This window comes from Ceratotherium simum, chromosome 1 (assembly GCF_057802395.1).
Source record: "Ceratotherium simum simum isolate JZ-2026a chromosome 1, ASM5780239v1, whole genome shotgun sequence".
NCBI classification, from domain to species: domain Eukaryota; kingdom Metazoa; phylum Chordata; class Mammalia; order Perissodactyla; family Rhinocerotidae; genus Ceratotherium; species Ceratotherium simum.
Genome location: NC_141900.1, coordinates 41,955,571 through 41,975,342, shown reverse-complemented (window position 1 = coordinate 41,975,342; position 19,772 = coordinate 41,955,571). Strand labels below are relative to the sequence as shown.

Below are 19,772 nucleotides of genomic sequence, written 5' to 3'. Positions count from 1 at the left end.
TGCAGACGGGATACTGCAGTCAATTTGGCAATAACTCCCCTAATAACAAACCAAGTGCAGAAGACCTCCTAATTGTCAGGTAAGGTAACCTAGGGGACAATGGAGCAGCAGGCCAGACCTCTGAGGCTATCCTTCAGCAGGTGCACCAACATTTTAAGGAGCTGGAAACAGCAGCTCCTCCTTGCTCTCCGCTCCCCCGCCCCCTTCTCCCGCCCTGTCCCGCCCCGCCCCGCAGCGGTCTCGCACCTCGGGCCACGCCCCTGCGCATGCTGGTTGGTCCTCGCAGACATGATGAAACTTCCCGCACGTATTACAGGAGCAAGACCGGTATAAAGTGAGAGGAGGCCCTCCAACCCGCCCGCATCCCCTAACCGCGGCCTGGCGTCTCCCGCACGCCCTAGCGGCTCGTGCCCAGGTAAGTCGGCCCCGCCGCCCGGCGCCGCGCGCTCGCTGCTCACCGCGGGGCTGTCCTGGGAAGTGGGGCAGGATGCGCTGCAGCCCAGCCCGGCGGACCGCAGAGCGGATGCGGATCAGGACGTCCGCGGCTGCTGCGGCTCCTGCTGGGTAAAGGGGCGGGGCCGATTGTTGCGCACCTGGGAGCTAGCTGGCGAGGACAGACTTCTGGTGGTCGCCGGAGGGAAGGGTCGAGTGAACTGCAGAGGGGAGCCCGATCCGCTCGGTCGAGAAGGCAGCGGCCTAAGTTGGCCCCTGTAAATTTTATATATTTTATTTGGTTGCATCGAATCTTGTGGGAATTTTTGCAGTCGGGGGCCCTGTCGCGGATGGGCTGGAGGGTGCAGGTGGACCGGGCGCAGTCGCTTGGTCCAGGAGGGAGGGTCTCGGGGTTTTGGTCTCGGCCAGCCTCGGAGTCTGTACTTCCCCCATCTTCACCTAGCCTCCCCCTCCCCCAGTCTCTTTCGACTGCAAGACTCAACAAGCCACTTGCTGAGCAAACCCTGCCAAGACGGGTTTGTCTAGGGCGACAGGCGGCGTCCTATGGAAAAAGGCAAAAGGACTGGCACGCCTTTTCTCAATGGGTGTCTGTTCTACAGAGCTGGCTTCAGATTAATGTTGCTATTTCGAATAAAGGGACGCTCTTCTTCTTGGCTGGTGGCCTACATTATCTCTTCACTGCCCATTGCCCTGGGTGCTTGACTAATAATTTAAAAGCACTGATAACTCTTTTTTCATTGATTTTAAGATAGATTAGCGTTTACTAAGGTCTTGAACCTGTCCAGGAGTTGGTTATTGAGATCTTAATGTAAAAATAAGGTGATGTGGTGAAGTTTAAGTAGTTAAGTAGTTTAAGTAGAATAGAAATTAAATGCACCGAAACGGCTCTGTCCACTCGGTAGTCGCTGGCCACATATGACTGACTACTGAGAACTTGAAATGCTGGCTAGTCCGAACTGAGATGGCCGTAAGTGTAAAGTACACTGGGTCTTAACGATTTAATGGAGAAAAGCAACGTAAAATATCTCATCGGTAATTTTTATACTGATTACATGTTGAAATGATACTATTTTCCGTATATTGTGGTAAATAATATTTAAAATGAATTTCACCTTTTTAAAAATTTTTTAATGGGGCTACTAGTATATTTAAAATTACATACGTGGCTGACATTTCTCTTGGACAGCACTGCTCTAGACGTTTATGAGGAAGTATGGAAAATTACTGGGAACAGGTAACAGCAGTAGGAGAAAGCATTGCAAGCAGAACCTTTGCACGTTAGACTGATTCCAATAAAAATAATAGGTGATAGTTTTAATTTGCTTTTTCCTGCTGGAGAAATGTGTGCTTCAGAAACTTTTGTTCCCTTATTCCCCCTCCAATTTAGTGGTTAGTGTGTGTTTCCTAGAGCAGGCTTAATAACGGGATTCCCTAAGCAGCATTAGGAACACTGAGGTAAATGATTCACTAATGACCTCATATGATTTTCAAAGCACTTTCCCAGCCCATTTTTAATTGGTATAGAGTCAAAGGTAGATGGCTTATCAATAGTCATCTCACTTAAATCACAGCGAATTTTCTCACTAAATCTCAAAGTAAATATCTCATGATAAGCTATTTGGCCAAGTGCGTGGAAGGGACCACACGGGACGTGTGATACTTCATTTCCAAGTTGCTTTAATTAATACCATTTTCCATTAATTTGATCTGGTCTCGTTAAAAGGCCAAATAAAGCTTTGGTTCGTTTAGATATGAATGAAATGTCCTCAGAGGATTGCTCCAAGTGAGTGATGTAACTTGAACATATGTTTTTTATGATTTTTGTCCCAAATTATCTAAGCGTTTGCTGCACATTTGCGTCTTTAAAAAATATCAAAATAGTTGCCACGTTATAGATATTTTGGTAAAGTAACTGTTTTGAACCAGCAGCATCCAAATAAAACAGCTCTTTATTTCACAGATGACAATTTGAAATTGCAAAGTAATTAACATTGTAGGAATTATTTGCTTTTTGGCCTACACAGATGAACCTAGTTGTTTTTCAGAGATGTGTCGCTGTCTGTGTCCCACCTACTTTTCTTTCTTATTGGCCAAGGCAGCTTTGAGACAAAAATATTTGAGAACATTTTTGTTATTTTAGGACACTTAGATGGTGAACATTTTGTACCTCTGTCAACTTAAAATGTATTTTTGTTATAAAGCCAGGATATCTGCTATCAAATAATATTGCTTTCTTTTTCTCTTCAGAATTTCTTTTATCATATTTGAATAAATCACTTAGAGGTAAGCAAGAAGTTGTGAAATACTTATAAGAGCTGTTAATTAATATTAATATTACACATTAGCAGTATGTATGATCTTCTATTCTACCTGCTATATTCTATGTGCTGTTAGTACCGGTAAAGAGAGGACATTTAATTGTCAAGGAGACCTGAGAGGAGACGGTAGTAATCTGGGGAGTCTCTTGGATTTTTGAGGGCTTTTGAGATTCTGGGATAGAGAGAGTGGGGCTGGGGTCTCTGGTCGGGTTGGATCTTGCCTACATGTGTATCTGTGTCTTGGGAGTAAACCCAGGATGCAGAACAGAATGTGGCCTGAACACTGCCAGCTCTAGCTGAGCAGTCCTAAGGTGAGCGAGATGCAGGCTTTGACTGGGTGCTGAATGGCTATAGCTGGCTAGCCGTGAAGGTCATCCATCTTTTCTGAATACTTGTAAGTAAATTAAATCATTCTCTACTCCTCTGTGCCTGCCAACCTGTTAGAAAATTGGTATGGATAAGATAGTTTATCTTTCAGTCTTTGAAGTGGTTTATGCAAGTTTTTGGAATCAAGATTTAATACAGACTAGGACTGGATGTTGGATATTTAATAGGTCTGCTTTTCTCTCCATAGAGAGCCCATAGCTCCACTGCACCATGTGTGGCATTTGGGCCCTCTTTGGCAGCGATGACTGCCTTGCTGTTCAGTGTCTGAGTGCTATGAAGATTGCACACAGGGGTCCAGATGCATTTCGTTTTGAGAATGTCAATGGATACACCAACTGCTGCTTTGGATTTCACCGGTTGGCTGTGGTTGACCAGCTGTTTGGAATGCAGCCAATTCGAGTGAAGAAATATCCTTATTTGTGGCTCTGTTACAATGGTGAAATCTACAACCACGTGAAGGTAAACAAAATGAAACCAGAAGATATCTGGATGTGATTAAACCTCAGAGCTAGTTGGTTATGATACTTTTATATATTTTGTAAAATGCTTTTTACTTTTCAAAGCACTTTCCATCTCCATTATCTCATTTGCTCCAGTTATCTAGGTAGAGGGCACTGATGCACAAAGAGATGAAATGGCTTGGTCACACAGACACAATGATAAAATGGGGATTACAATTCAGGTCCTTTAACTCTTAGAATCTTTTGTTACCTGTTATGAATTTGAATATTAATTAGAGCCTTGCTAGGCTCTGGTTAGGTGCTAGGGATACGGTAGTAAATATGAGAGGAAGGTCTGTACTTGAATGGTGTTTATTCTCTTAGGGAGCAGGCAAAAAAATCATTGTACATTTAATAGGCATTCTGAAAGCACGAATATGGAGCTGATGGATATGGGAGATCCAGTTTTAGGAAGGGTGGTCAGAGAAGGCTTCTTGAGAAATTGACACTTGAACTGAGACCCAATGGACAAGGGTCAGCTAGCAAGGCTGGGAAGAGCATTTCATGCGGAGGGAATAGCATGTGGAGCCCTGGGATTGTCTTAAGAGAACAAAGGGCAGGTGGGCAAGGTAGGTGGGGAAGTGAGGCAGGACCAGATCAAGTGGGACTTGGTAGCCATGGTAAGGAGTCAGAATATCATTCTAAGAGCAGGGAGATTGGAGAATTTTAAGGCAGGGGATAGAATTTAATAGTTTGGAGGTGATCGTATTTGTTGCTTTTATATAATGCTGCGCTTAAGATATTTATTGCTATTGCATACTTCGCTTAATGAGAGCCAAAGGACAGAAAGGGGGCCAGATGAAGAAGCGTACGAGAAGTAGGACTTTTAGCCGCATTAAAATTGGAATAGCTTCCTAATCTGGTGAAAGCTTACTCTTAGGATGAGAGTGGGTGAAAAGATGGAATTTCTGATCCAAGAAAGCCAAATTTGCTAAGAACCTTCCAGTCTGGAATTATTTGGCTAGGGTTTCATAAGAAATTTTTAATTTAATATTTGCAAGTTATTTTTTGTTTGTCACCCTCCTCTCCAACTTTTAATTTTGAAAATTTCAAACTTACAAAAAGGAACAGGGCAATGAGCACCTGGATTGAATAATTGTTAATGTTTTGCCATATTTGCTGTCTCTCTCTGTCTCTCTCTCTATACATTTATTCACATACACATTTATTTTGGGGCTGAATCATTTTAGAGTATATTGCAGATATTATGACACTTCTAAATATGTAAGCATTTATCTCTTAAGAGTAAGGACATTCTTCAACCTAACACCAATACTATTATTAAACCTAAGAATCCATAATACTATTTAATATCCAGTTCATATGAAATTTCCCCAGGTGTCCCAAGAATATATTTATAGCTATTTTTTTGGTTGGTTGTTTTGAGCCAGATTTCATTCTGGGTTCATACATTTCGTTGTGATGTCTCCTGGCATTTTTTGAGCCTTCTTGATATATGCCTATCATTTCTGGGTAGGGTTGTATATTCTAGCTACCTTATGGACATTTTTATTTCTGAACAATAGCTTTTGCCATTGTTTATTGTGTGCTTATAGGAACACTCTCAATAATAGGCTTCTCATTTGAAAAGTTTTTATAGTTATTCAGTAAATTCCTTTCATACATTTATTAAGGGCCCACCATACACCAGGCGTCATTTTTCTAGATGCTTGGAGATGAAACGGTGAACAGGAAAGGTAAGAATGGAGTTTCATGCTAGTGGGAGTAGGGGAGGGGAGCAGTTAAAACTTCTTTTTTACTAAGCCCACTTAGGACCATATATGTGAGAATGTTAGGTTGCATTATGGCAATATTAGCCTGACTTTCACCTTAAATGAGATGAGAAATTCCCTGTTTGACTTGAACAACATTGCTGCTTTTGTGTAGTTTGTTACAAAGTTAAAGATTCTTAAAATATTTCTATTCTAGATTAGCCAAGTATGTTGTGTTTTCAAAAGCAGAGACGTTCCATTGCTTCTACCAGTTATCTAAAGTAATGCTGTTGGAGCAGCTAGAAATCTGTCGGTAGAACAGAAAGGCCATATTAGGCTTATATAAAGTATTCTGCAACATAAGCTCCCTTCTTTTTTTGATGAAAATAAAATTTACTACTACTACGAAAATACAGCCAGAGGTGTGTTGGGAGTGGAGGGAGAATGAATCAAGGAGAGGAGGAATCCGAGTACAGGCTGGAGCGAAGAGGAGGCCTGCTTCCTGCAGGGAGCGTCAGGCACTTGCAACCAACAAGTCCAATGGCAGTATGCTTTCTGGATGGTGGCAAGATATGGGGCTTTTATCTACGTGTGGTTTCAGGAGAGTAGGAAGTGGTCCATGTGAATCATTAACCAATAAATTACTTGCAAGATTTAGGCCAAAGAGCGGCGATGACGTGGTGGAGGATGGATTTGGGAAGCTGTTACTTGCTAAAATCATTGAATGCTTTAGGGTCATTTGTCCTTCAGGTACTTAAGCCCGGAAGGGTCAGCGGAAAACTGTTTCCAAACCCCACCTGCTAGAGACAGATCATCCCTGATAGTCTCTCAGAGCAGGGCCAGGTGACCAGGAGGTGGCTTTGTAGTCACTGGAGGTGGCCAAAGCCTATTTTTGGACAGTTCTATGAGTGCTTAGAGACAAAACATTCACAGATTTGCAGAGTGAGTGAGATGGTGACACATGTTTTATAGGTCACACATATACAAACCTATAGATTTATTTTTTGAAATTTAGAAACATGTTTTAACTGTTGAAACTTATCCAGGATTTCCACCTGATTTTGTTTATGTGAACCTATTCTCTTTCCATAGTCAGTCAAAAATATGAGTAAGTACAAAGAAAGAGGAACACACCAAGGACTTGCACCTTCACAGTTTGCCAGTGGTGATGGCGAGCCACGGAGTTCGGGCATAACTTAATCATGCCCTCTCAGTCTGCGTGTGATGGTAGCGATGGTCTCTTCGCTGTTGCTTTGGGGCATGCAGACTAATAAAGCTCCACTGTCATTTTGTCTCCCAGCGAGAAGTAGCTCGCCACGCAGTGGTGGAAGGACTGGATGTTGTCGTCCTCCCACGGGGACCAGCAGCTTTGTTTTGGTCCATGTGTCTTTATCATTGTGGTGGAATCATTTAATTGTCAGGAAGTAGTGCCGACTATGTTTGTCCTTTTGCTTTCGATTTTCATAGGTAGGTCTTTGAGCTGAACTGGAAGAACCGCAGCCAATACTGTATTCCCAGACCAAAATTTCACAGTTGCGGAGGACACATTTTTAGCATCATGGCAACTGGGCAACCGAGTTGCTTAATTTACATATATATGTAAATATATATAATATGCATTTCCATCCCCCCCATGCATTACTGTTCTGGGACACTGCCTCTATAGTCTATTTATCAGAATGCAACTAAAATTTTCACAGGTTTAGCTTTATGTTATAAAGAATTTGTAGAATTGTGAGTTCAAACAAGCTATATTTTGATAATGCCATGATTCTTCTAAATCATTAAAGTACATGAAATGACTATAGAGCACAGAAACATTGAAGCAACGTTGCAATAAAAAATTATATAGTGAATGCGCAAGGATTCTAACATTTTTATTTTGCTATTGCTTCCTTAAGTTGCAACAGCATTTTGAATTTGAATACCAGACCAAAGTGGATGGTGAGATAATCCTTCATCTTTACGACAAAGGAGGAATTGAGCAAACAGTTTGTATGTTGGATGGAGTGTTTGCATTTATTTTACTGGATACTGCCAATAAGAAAGTCTTCCTGGGCAGAGATACCTATGGAGTCAGACCTTTGTTTAAAGCCATGACAGAAGATGGGTTTTTGGCCGTATGTTCAGAAGCTAAAGGTAATGATAGAGATTTTCTATAGATTTTCATTATTGTCCTGATATTGTGTTTTCTTCTAAATCGTATTTGCAAATATCATAGGGGTTAATCCAAAATTTTACAATTGACTAAGTAAGTGGACCCACGAAGCTTTGTTTTTTTTTTTAAACCAAGGAGTTGGATTCTCCTTTTTAGCACTTAAATTCTGTAATCCTTGAAGGATAAATCTATAGTAAAGTCATTTAATTTTTGTTATGCTGATATGCTTTGCATCTAGTTTGATCCCATGTGTATTGTCAAGTTTTCCTATGTCATATTGTAATGGTAGAGTTGGCCCTGCAATTATTGCTCTGTAGTACAGTGCCATGGCTATGGCCCAAGCAAATATTTATTTAGCATTTTAAAAACAGCTTTATTGATATATCATTCACATACCATACGATTCACCCATTTAAAGTGTACAATTCAGTGGTTTTTAGTATATTCACAGATATCTGCAACCAACACTCCTGTCAATTTTGGAAATTTTTTTATTACCTCAAAAAGAAACCCTGTACCCTTTAGCTGTCACTCCCCAACCCTCTATATCCATCAACCATTAAACCTTTCTATGGATTTCCCTATTTTGGACATTTCATGTGAATGGAATCATATCACATGTGGTCTTTTGTGACTGCCTTCTTTCACTTGGCATAATGTTTTCAAGATTTGTCTATGTTGTAGCATGTATCAATAGTTAGTAATTATTTTCTTACTTTTTTTTTTACTTACTTTTTGTGACCAAAAGATATTCTATTACATGGATAATACCACATTTTGCTTATCCGTTTGTCAGTTGATGGACATTTGGGCTGTGTCTCCCTTTTGGCTGTTATGAATAATGCTGCTATAAATGTCTGTGTACAAGTTTTTGTGTAGATGTATGTTTTCATTTCTTTTGGGTATATACCTAGGAGTGGAATTGCTGGGTCATATGGTAACTCTGTGTTTAATTGTTTGAGGAACTGCCAGACTGTTTTCCAAAACAGCTGTACCATTTTATATTCCCACTAGCACTGTGTGAGGGTTTTGATTTTTTCCACATTGGCACAAACACTGGTCATCTGACTTTTTGATTCTGGCCATCCTAGCACTTGTGAAGTGGTATTTCATTGTAGTTGTGATTTGCATTTCCCTGTTGACAATGATGTCAAGCATCTTTTCTTGTGTTTATTGGCTATTTGTGTATCTTCCTTGGAGAAATATCTATTCAGTTCCTTTGCCCTTTTTTTTTTTCTTGCAGGGATCATTTTATTAAAAAGAACTTTTTTTTTTAATTAACAGACTATTTTAGAGCAGTTTTAGGTTTTAGAAAATTGAACAGAGTGCAGAGTTCTTGTATATTTCCCCCATTATGTTCAGCAAGGTTGCAGGATACAAGATCAATATGCAAAAATCAATTGTATTTGATTGATACACTTGCAGTGAACACTATACACTTGTAATGAACAATCCAAAAATGAAATTCAGAGAACAATTCCATTTACAATAGCTTCAAAAACAGCAAAATACTTAGGAATAAATTTAACAAAAGAAGTGCAAAAGTCTTACTCTGAAAACTACAAAACATTGTTGAAAGAAGATATAAATAAGTGGAAAATCATCGCATGATCATAAATTGAAGACTTAACGTTAAGACAATAGTATTCCCCAAATTGATCTTCAGATTCAATGTGATTCCTTTCAGAATCCCAGATGACTTCTTTGTAGAAATTGACAAACTGATTCTAAACTTCATATGGAAATGCAAGAGACCCAGAATAGCCAAAACAATCTTGAAAAAGAACGAAGTAGGAGGACTCATGCTTGCTGACTTCAAAACTTATTACAAAACAAGGGTAGGCAGGACAATATGCTACTGGCACAAGGATAGACATATGTGCCAGTGGAATAGAATTGAGAGTCCAGAAATGAACCCATACATCTGAGGTCAACAGATTTTCAACAAGGGTACGAAGACCATTCAATGGAGAAAGAATAATCTATTTGACAACCGGTGCTGGGACAACTAGATATACAGATGCAAAGAAAGAAAGTTGGACCTTTACTTCACACCATATACAAAAATTAAAATGGATCAAAGACCTAAATGTAAGAGCTAAAACTATAAAATTCTTAGAAGAAAACATAGAGGTAAATCTGCATGACATTGGGTTTCACAAAGAGTTCTTAGATATGACACCAAAAGCATAAGCAACAAAAGAAAAGTCGATAAATGGGACTTCATCAAAATTAAACATTTTTGTACTTCAAAGGACAGCATCAAGAAAGTGAAAAGACAACCCACAGAATGGAAGAAAATAGTTGCAAATCATATTTAACATTTTTTTGACAGTAAACTTGAGGAAGACATTCATCTTTTTTTTTTTTTTTTTGGGAGGAAGATCAGCCCTGAGCTAACATCCATGCTAATCCTCCTCTTTTTCTGAGAAAGACCGGCTCTGAGCTAACATCTATTGCCAATCCTCCTCCTTTTTTTTTTTCCCCTAAAGCCCCAGCAGATAGTTGTACGTCATAGTTGCACATCCTTCTGGTTGCTGTATGTGGGACGCGGCCTCAGCATGGCCGGAGAAGCGGTGCGTCGGTGCGCGCCCAGGATCCGAACTTGGGCCGCCAGTAGCGGAGCGCACGCACTTAACTGCTAAGCCACGGGGCCGGCTCAGACATTCATCTTTTATCTCTTACCTAGACAAGAATAACATCCTAAAATCTAATCTACCTGCCTGCCTCTTTTTGCCTCATTCCTTAAATCCTTTCTCACTTAGTTTTCAGATTTAATACTGGCTGAAGCATGGATAATGAGATCAATAAAAGGGTCCTTAAGACACTAGTCACAGCGTGGGTACTAATAGATACTTGTATTGGTCTTTCAGGCATTTGTAGTGTGACCAAATGGCTGAGAACAAGTATCTATGTTATTTACCTAAAGTACCATTAGGGAAGCCCTGCAAAGAGAACACAGGGAAAAGCAGACTCCTTACTTCCACTGTCTCTCCTTTGGGCCTGATTATAACTTTATGAAATTGTATTGTCACATCCAATTTATCCTCTGAAATTTCTTGACTTAATATTTTTCACATCCTTTTTAATACTGCTCTTTTCCAGACCAAATGATCTCATGTAGAGTACTACAACAGTTTTCCTTTCTCCAGGCTTTTAGAATAACCTATCAAAAACTCATCTAATCATAGTACTCCTTGCTTAAAACCTTTTAATTACGCCTCATTCCCTATAAGGGTTGGGTGGTACTCTTGAGGTCTGCCGGCTAGTGATGGGATCTGGGTCCCATATGGTCTTAGAATTCAACACTGCACAGTAAAATATGGGGTTAACAAACCAAATTGTAAATCATAATGAGTATTCTGTGTAGATAAACTGTTACTATTTACAATAAAACATTGATTTTGTATCAAAGATCATGGTGATGTCAGGTTACTCCCTGTGAGAACTTATTGAGGAAATTTAGATTATACTGTTTAATGCACATCCAGTGTATAATAACTAGTTAAGGGATAGATGCCTGACTTCTTAATATCTGACTTTAAAGTACCTAAGAGTGGATCATTTTGCTTGTTAAATGACTGGAAACCCAGTGATGTCAAAGAAATAATCGCCAGGTATCATAAAATTAAGTTTCAAATCCATCTCTTTGCTTAATAAATGTATCTTTTCTTTTTGTATTTGCTTGCTTTGTTATAGAAAATAGATGTTCTTGATCAGAAATTCCAGTTAGGGAGAAGAAATTGAACATTGGAGATTTTCCTATTGCTTTGATTACTAGAAATCTGTGGTTTTGCTGTATATCTCTGTACCACTATCTCTCTCTAGTAAGTAGAAGGTAGGGTTTTGGGTGATTAAAATTTTTTCCTATTCTGTTTACATAATGGACATGTATTTGTATTAAAAAGGGAAATAAATAGGAATTCAGAGGATATTAACTAATTGTGAAAGGTACTGTGCAGTGTTATCCTAATTTGAATAGTTATCTTTTTGAATTTGTAGGTCTTGTTAACTTGAAGCACTCCATGACTCCTTTTTTAAAAGTGGAGCCTTTTCTCCCGGGACACTATGAAGTTTTGGATTTAAAGCCAAATGGCAAAGTTGCATCGGTGGAAATGGTTAAATTTCATCACTGTAGAGATGAGCCTCTGCATGCCCTCTATGACAATGTGGAGAAACTGTACCCAGGTAATAAAGTAAATCGTCACCTCTCTCCTCCAAAGGAAAAAAAAAATACTCTCACGTCATTGGAATGACTTGAAGACCTAGTTCCTGTTTAATTTGGAGGTGACACACTGGGATCTGGCAGAGTCCACCATTGAGTAAATGCCATCATGATAGATATAGATGATCGTGTATCTCATTTCAATAAGTAACTCAGTCCAGTCTTTTCTGCAGCTGGTTCATTTACTTTATGTGTTTATAGGTTTTGAGATAGAAACTGTGAAGAGCAATCTCCGGATCCTTTTTGACAATGCCATTAAGAAACGTTTGATGACACACAGAAGAATTGGCTGCCTTTTATCAGGTGAAGTCACTTAAAAAAAACCTAATTATACTTAGTGCATATTTAAGTTAAATAATTTGTAGCTATACCTGAGGTTTTGACTATAAAACATTTACTCTGTAATTTAATCTTTCCTCCATTATAGTATGAAAAAGTTTTTTGTAAGCTACATTTAATATAATAGTAGTATAATAACTTACACTATAATTTTATTATTGGTATGAATGAGTTAGTAAACATTCTTTAGAATTCTGTGTGATGATTTTTAACCAATTCAAATACTGTTCCCATTATCACAGGTTATATGTTAGGTTTTTCTCTCATTAAAGTTGATTTTCAGTTTACAAAACTTGGGGACTTATTTATTTTTTTGGTGAGGAAGATTGGCTCTGAGCTAACGTCTGTGCCCATCTTCCTCTACTTTATATGGGACGCTGCCACAACATGGCTGACGAGTGGTGGGTCTGTTTGCACCCAGGATCCACGCCCGCGAACCCCGGGCCACTGATGCAGAGCATGAGAAGTTAACCACTACGCCACCAGGCCTGCCCTGGGACTTTAAATGATAAAACCCTAACCTCGGTGCCTAACGGAAATATCAATCACCCGTCCCTCTCTTATGCAAGGCGTGTAACCGGTATACCTGCTGTCTTGCTCGTAGGGGGCTTGGATTCCAGTTTGGTTGCTGCCACCCTGTTGAAGCAGCTAAAAGCGGCCCAAATACAGTACCCTCTCCAGACATTTGCGATCGGCATGGAAGACAGTCCCGATTTACTAGCTGCTAGAAAGGTAAGAGGCTGTCTCTGCCTGTAGTTAAGACAGACTTGCTTTTAGAATGAATTCTACTACTTCTCCTGCTGTACTGACTCAGGTAATTGTTTTAAATTAAATATATTAAAATGGAATGAAATACCTGTTGAATATCAACTATGTTGTACACTGTATTCCAGGTATTTTTATCTACCACCGCCCATGCAGTCCTCACAAAAACCCTCTGATAATAATGCTGCCCTATTGAAAGTAAGGGCATGCTGTAGGGGTTAATGGCAGGCTTTGGAGCCTGACTGCTGGTTTCAAATCCTAGCTCTGCTATGCAATTCCTTCCTTATATAATGGGACTTATAGTGTCTACTATGGGATAGCTTTGAGGTGAAAATTATATAATTCACATAAAGTGTGTAGAATAGAACCTAGCATGTAGCAAGTACTTAGTGAATGTTAGCTGTTATTATTTTTTGTTTTTTATAAGGCACTCTGTCTAAGACTGGGCAGAGGGGCTCTTGTACCTTCAGCGTGCAGGAGACCTTGTTCCTACTCTGTAAGAACTTACACAGAATGGATGAGAGCAGTCCCAAAGCAAGTTGATCAATGCTGAGAGAATCCAAAATAGCCCAAAAAAATAGGATGAGGGGGGCCTTTTCATGTAGGAGTAACATCCTGGATGTAAAACTGGGCATTGCAAGAGGGCCAAAAGGAGACCAAGGTTAAAGGGGGGGCCATATTGGACTAGAGAGAGATGAGATGGGTTGGGTAAAGTAGGTGAGTGTGTATCAGGGGTGGGCGCACGCTAATTGGAAGCCTCTTGATTGCTAGGTTGTCTTGGAGTGGGAAGAGCTGATGTGACTCTACTTCTTGGTGGTTGAGTGGAGGGCAGAGCCTGGGGGAGGCAAGGGAACCTGACTAGGTGGGGCTTGTGTGTCGTGGCCTAGAGAATCATTTCCCCTTATTTCTCCTTGTTTGTCTTCCATCATTGTTAATGTGTTGTGAACTACTGTCCTGTTTCATTTTCAAGGGTAGTTCTTTTCTTTAAATCATTTTATTTTTTTCCCCCAAAGCCCCAGTAGATAGTTGTATGTCACAATTGCACAGCCTTCTAGTTGCTATATGTGGGACGCGGCCTCAGCACGGCCGGAGAAGCGGTGCGTCGGTGCGCGCCCAGGATCCGAACCCGGGACGCCAGCAGCGGAGCGCACGCACTTAACCACTAAGCCACGGGGCCAGCCCCTGGGTAGTTCTTTTTTTTAAATAACAAGTATATGGATATTTCTTTATATAATTAGGTGGCAAATCATATTGGGAGTGAACACCATGAAGTCCTCTTTAACTCGGAGGAAGGCATTCAGGCCCTGGATGAAGTCATATTTTCTTTAGAAACTTATGATATCACTACAGTTCGTGCTTCAGTAGGTAAGGTATTTTATGATATTAAAAAAGTTCTTTTTAGTACTGAAAAAGTGTAAGGTTTAAAAAATATTTCAAGCAACAGTTTAAATATTTGAGAATGAATGCAAATAAAATTCCTATATTAGCAATTGTTTAAGACCATTTGAGAAAATTCCCTGAATCTCTTGGAGTGAGAGGAACAATAAATACAGAGTTAAGCTTCCCCATTTATGGTCTTGCTGTTTATATTTCTCCAAAGAGTAGATACATATTTTCTGTGCCTCCTTCCACCCCCTGATTTCTCTGTATTAAGTTTCTTGGGCTATAGTCTGTATAAAATAGGGAAAGGTCTATGTTGTCGTTCATTTTCTGTAAAGAATACCCATTTCAGATATATTTTGGAAAATATTCCATCATACAACTTATCAATGAGTAGGTATTATTGCCCAGCAAGCAATACTAGTTTTACTCTGTGGATACATACTGAGATGAGAAGTATACTCCAAATCAGACTGCTCTAATATTGTTGAGACTGTAATATGCTACTGGCTTACATGTGCCTCTCTTAAGACACTCAGAATCCAACAGGACTCCATTGCAGAGTTTAGAGCACGCATTCTCAACTGGGGTGACACTGCGCCCATGGGAGCAAAGTTTGGTTCTTGGAGGGCAAAAAAATCTTGGGTGTTAAAATGGCTAATGGCCCTCCAAAGGGCCACAGTACATAAGAAGATGTCCAGTATATCTGGGGTATTATTTCATTGGGGGGGTGGGGGCAATTAGGAAAAAAAAGTCTAAAAAGTCTCCCTAGGGAGGCAATAATGGAAAAATGGTTGAGAATAAATACTGGTTTACATGGATGTAAAGCAGGAACCGACGGGCATGTTTTAACAAGTTATATATTACTCTTAACTATATGTGAAATTTAGTGGCTGGAGAGTATCAGAAAAAAAATTAAAAGTAAAGTACCAAAACCCTAACTCTTACTATATTTGTATAGTAATACTGATATGAAAGGTATGATTTATTTTTAGATATTTGAGTCATTGTTCACTTGAGAAGAATTTTAAGGTGGACAGTCTTGGTCTAACAGCATTAAAATTTTAAAACCTGTATATAAAATTGTGGAATGGTTCTCGACTATTTCATTGTAACAGTATGACTTTTGGATTGAGTACAGTAGTCCTCCCTTATCCTCTGTTTCGCTTTCCATGAATTCAGTTACCTGTAGTCAGCCATGGTCTGAAAATATTAAATGAAAATTCCAGAAATAAACAATTCATAAGTTTTAAATTGCAGTCCATTCTGAGTAGGATGATGAAATCTTGCACCATTCTACTCTGTCGCTCCTGGGATGTGAACTTCCGTTCGTCCGGCCTATCCGTGCTGTATACACTACCCGCCCGTTAGTCATTTAGTAGCCATGTTAGTTATCAGATCAACTGTCAGGGTATTGCAGTGCTTGTGTTCAAGTAACAAGCCCTGACATCGTCTGGGCTTGCCCCTGACATCCAACTGTTGACATCGTCATGGCTCCATGATCCGTCTTCTGACGTATCATCAGAAGGTCAATAGTAGCTTAAGGCGATGTCACAGTGCTTACATCATTCACCTCGCTTCATCCCGTCATGTAGACATTGTATCATTTCACATGATCACAAGAAGGGTGAGTACAGTAGAATAAGATACCTTGAGAGAGACCACATGCACATAACTTTTATTATAGTATATTATAATTTTTCTATTTTATTGTTAGTTGGTCTCTTACTGTGCCTAATTTATAAATTAAACTTTATCATAGGTGTGCATGTATAGGAAAAACATTATATATAGTGTTTGGTACTATCCGTGGTTTCAGCATCCACTGGGGGTCTTGAAATGTATCCCCTGCGGATAAGGAGGGACTACTGTGCTTATAAATGGCTTGTAGATATAATAAGGTCATTATTTTGGAAACTCTATATTAATACAGAGTCCAATCTAATAGCAAAGCTTGCAGTCATTTCCAAAAGCCAAATAAAAGACATTTTTTGTAGAGGGTTATGTTGACATTAACATAATTTCTGTCTCTTTTTTAAGGTATGTACTTAATTTCCAAGTACATTCGGAAGAACACAGATAGCGTGGTGATCTTCTCTGGAGAAGGTTCGGATGAACTTACTCAAGGTTACATATATTTTCACAAGGTAAGCATTCTGAAATGGAAGGATATTGATGCTAGGTTAAGAAAAGTATGATTTATTTGACTATTTTCTATCGTCCATCTTTTCAGTATAGCAGTGACACTTTTGACTATCTTAGGTATATGAGGAAATTTGATAGTGTCTGCTTTGTATTTCTTTTGGGGAATACACAGACGTCTTAATAGTGTCAGATACTTTCCTTCTTTAAAACTAGTTAAGCGTGAGAATCACACTTCTGATGTTTCTTAATCCCCCGTGGAATTATACTTATGGCACAGTGGGTCCAGTTTATTTGTTCTAACACTAACAGTTTCGGGGTGAGGGAAGGTATGTTTTATAAAGCATTTACTCCCTTCCCTAAACTTTACCTCTTTGTCTTACTCACCTTTAGAGTTGGGATATGTCTAAGAAATAAAAACTGTTTCTGTGCCCAAAGCAAAGCTCTTGGTATATTTGTAACTTGAGCTATTTGTTTGTAAAATAGGCTCCTTCCCCTGAAAAAGCCGAGGAGGAGAGTGAGAGGCTTCTGAAGGAACTCTATCTGTTTGACGTTCTCCGTGCAGATCGAACTACTGCTGCCCACGGGTAACTCAGTATTTTAAGAAGTAATTGTAAAAATAACCTTAGAAAACAAAAAGCTCAATGGCCAATGTTTTTTTTCTTTTCAGTTGGCTATAGTTGCAAAGTATGACTTTTATAGAGAAAATGAAGTGTGTCTCTTAAGTTAGCCCCAAAGGAATTAGGCTAAATTCAAAGTGCTGTTGTGGTAATGGTGGGGACTCCTATAGGTTGGTTTAGGTGGAGTTTCCTTCTTCAGAGCATAACAACATTCTGCTCACATGTGAACAACCAAGAGGGAAGGCGGTTGCCGCTCTTTTTAAGAGAAGTAAAGATTCTACACCTCCAAGTAACAAGTGTTGAGCGCCGGCCATGCCTATTTGATGCTGCGGGGACCCTGCGTGGGGTTAAGGGAATGAAGATGCAAGAGGTTTGATTAGATTATAAAAACCAGGTTTCTTGGGTATCATTTCTGGTTGGCTCAAGTTTTCACTTTTTAGCTGGTCATGTTGGAGAATTGAAGACTCTTAGTGTACATGATAAACCACCCAGATTAAATGTTTTAGTTGCTTCCACCAAGTCACACTTAGATTAGGAAATAATTAAATATGGGGTTGGGGAATGAGCTGAATCTGTGGTTATTACCCTATCCACTTGTCCTAACCAGAGTCACCAGGATTCAGGAAACAGCTGATGTGGCTTTTGATGAAACACTGTGGAACATTGGTTTATATTTAATATTGTATGTAAATTGTTAATCAGTTAGAGGTAAAAAAAAATTTGAATTATTACAGTTGTTAATAGGATAAGAGATGGTCTCACCTAGAAAAAACTTTGAGTCAGAAAAGTCTCCTTAATGATCAGGTCACTCAGGATTTCTGACTTTCTGCTTTTTGAGATATGCATTTAGCTCTTCATAGAAGAGAAAGTAAATTATTCTCACACGGTTTGGGTCACTCCCTAGATGAGATAATACATCTTATTTTGAATGAAGGTTTTTATATTCATCACTAGTGTAGGGTAATCAGTTAGGAGGATTATAAAAATGACTTAATAATCTTAATGTGACTTAGAGGCTGGTTGAATTGCTAGGAATCTCTAAATAAGAATGTAAACTGACAGGCACTAAATGTCCATTTTGCTTTTAAATTTTCTTCTTTTCACCTTTAAGCCTTGAGTTGAGAGTTCCATTCCTGGATCATCGCTTTTCTTCCTATTACCTGTCGCTGCCACCGGATATGAGAATTCCCAAGGTAGGTGAATCACTTCAGGGTAACAACTGTTCATTGTATCATTGATATTTGGAACTTATACTGATTCTCCCTTTGTTTTCATGTCAGAATGGGATAGAAAAACATCTCCTGAGAGAGACGTTTGAGGACTCCAATCTGATTCCTAAAGAGATTCTCTGGCGACCAAAAGAAGCCTTCAGTGATGGGATAACGTCGGTTAAGAATTCCTGGTTTAGGATTTTACAGGAATATGTTGAACATCAGGTATAATGTCTTTAAAAACATTTTCTGAAATAGGACAATTTGGATGCAGAGTGGTAATAACTGTTCATTTTGTATTTAGTTTAAATGTTTTGTGTCTGTAGGAAACATTCCCTATAAACAATACTTCTTTAAAAGAATTTTTTAAGAATTAAGTAGCATGAAGGATTATAAAGTAGCATCTAGAATTGAAAGAGAGAGAGGAGACTTACCAAAGATCACTGGCCTTCATTTAACACATTTTGGGCACCTGCTGGGTGGCAGACATTAGGCACAAATGAATAAAACACTCAGAGCCACCAAGTATTAGAAATATGCATATGGGTGTTCCCTAAAAGTCACTGCAGCTATGTATATTGTGGGTACTTGAGCATTTTCTAAGTGACGGGTGATTCAAAGGGTTTCTTGTACAATTTAGTCATGCCTTTGCATATCTTCTTTATTTTTTGGTTTCGTGAAGCCAGGTTAAATACAAGTATTTCTATGCTGTTTAAAAAACCATTTTGCTCTTTTATTTTTATAGGTTGATGACACAATGATGGCAGCTGCAGCCCAAAAATTTCCCTTCAACACTCCTAAAACCAAAGAAGGCTATTATTACCGTCAGATCTTCGAGCGCCACTACCCAGGCCGGGCTGACTGGCTGACCCATTACTGGATGCCCAGGTGGATCAATGCCACCGACCCTTCTGCCCGCACTCTGACCCATTACAAGTCAGCTGCCAAAGCTTAGGCTCTCTCTAAGTTACAGAGTGAAAGGAAATGTTTCTTCTTGTCGTGAGTGGTAGGAGGCTTGGGGGGGCAGGAAGGGGAGCAATGAGCATCAACCACCTGGGCTTGCCTGGGTGTGAAAAAAAATAAAAGTCTTAAATCTGAAACATTGCTGTAGTCATTTATATCCATCCTGCCCCTTCATTGGGGGTAACTAGAAGCTTGAGCAGCTTTTACTGGATCACAGTAGGGCAGAGGGTGGGCCAGGAAAGGGGACACAGTCTGATGTTTGCGAGAACTCACAAGCACTCTCCTGGCAGGGCTGCTCTAGAAGACGTTTGGGTCTCAGCCAGCGTGGCCTCCTTCCAGTTCTTGCCTATCTTAGGTGGTCCTCTCATGACTTCCCTCTCGTAGTTCTTTCTGCGTTCCTAACAGCTGGCTAGGCAGACTCTGGAGAGGTGAGTCCTTTTTTTTAAAAAAATAAGTTTCAGGTGTACAGCTTTAGAATTCACATCTGTATGCACTACAAAGTGAACCACCACAAGTCGAGTTAGAGAGGTGAGTCCTTTTAAGAGTTCATGATGGTTCTGTTTTATAAGATAGTGATCAATTTTTTCCTTTTTATGTTG

General features: G+C 39.5%; 1 protein-coding gene across 2 annotated transcripts; it reads left to right on the top strand.

Annotated features, from left to right (window-relative positions):
• The first annotated feature begins 290 nt into the window (after positions 1-290).
• On the top strand, positions 291-19,310 carry ASNS (asparagine synthetase (glutamine-hydrolyzing)). 2 transcript variants are annotated; one of them, XM_087423250.1, is made up of 13 exons: positions 291-415; positions 2,701-2,736; positions 3,346-3,617; positions 7,272-7,509; positions 11,531-11,716; positions 11,955-12,056; positions 12,697-12,824; positions 14,096-14,222; positions 16,278-16,384; positions 16,866-16,966; positions 18,111-18,192; positions 18,280-18,435; positions 18,956-19,310. In XM_087423250.1, exons 3-13 carry the CDS (start codon positions 3,369-3,371, stop codon positions 19,163-19,165), a joined length of 1,686 nt encoding a protein of 561 aa, XP_087279376.1. In that variant the 5' UTR covers positions 291-415; positions 2,701-2,736; positions 3,346-3,368; the 3' UTR covers positions 19,166-19,310. The 2 variants fall into 2 exon arrangements, with proteins under 2 accessions (XP_087279376.1, XP_087279397.1); XM_087423271.1 differs by lacking the exon at positions 291-415 and adding an exon at positions 544-710.
• Positions 19,311-19,772: the final 462 nt, after the last annotated feature.

What these genes read in the sequence shown, in the direction of transcription:
- ASNS (XM_087423250.1), top strand. Translation starts at nt 3,369, where the DNA reads ATGTGTGGCATTTGGGCCCTCTTTGGCAGCGATGACTGCCTTGCTGTT. An exon ending in TGTGGAGAAACTGTACCCAG is followed by an intron (nt 11,717 to 11,954) that starts GTAATAAAGTAA and finishes ATGTGTTTATAG; the next exon opens with GTTTTGAGATAGAAACTGTG. An exon ending in AGGAATATGTTGAACATCAG is followed by an intron (nt 18,436 to 18,955) that starts GTATAATGTCTT and finishes TTATTTTTATAG; the next exon opens with GTTGATGACACAATGATGGC.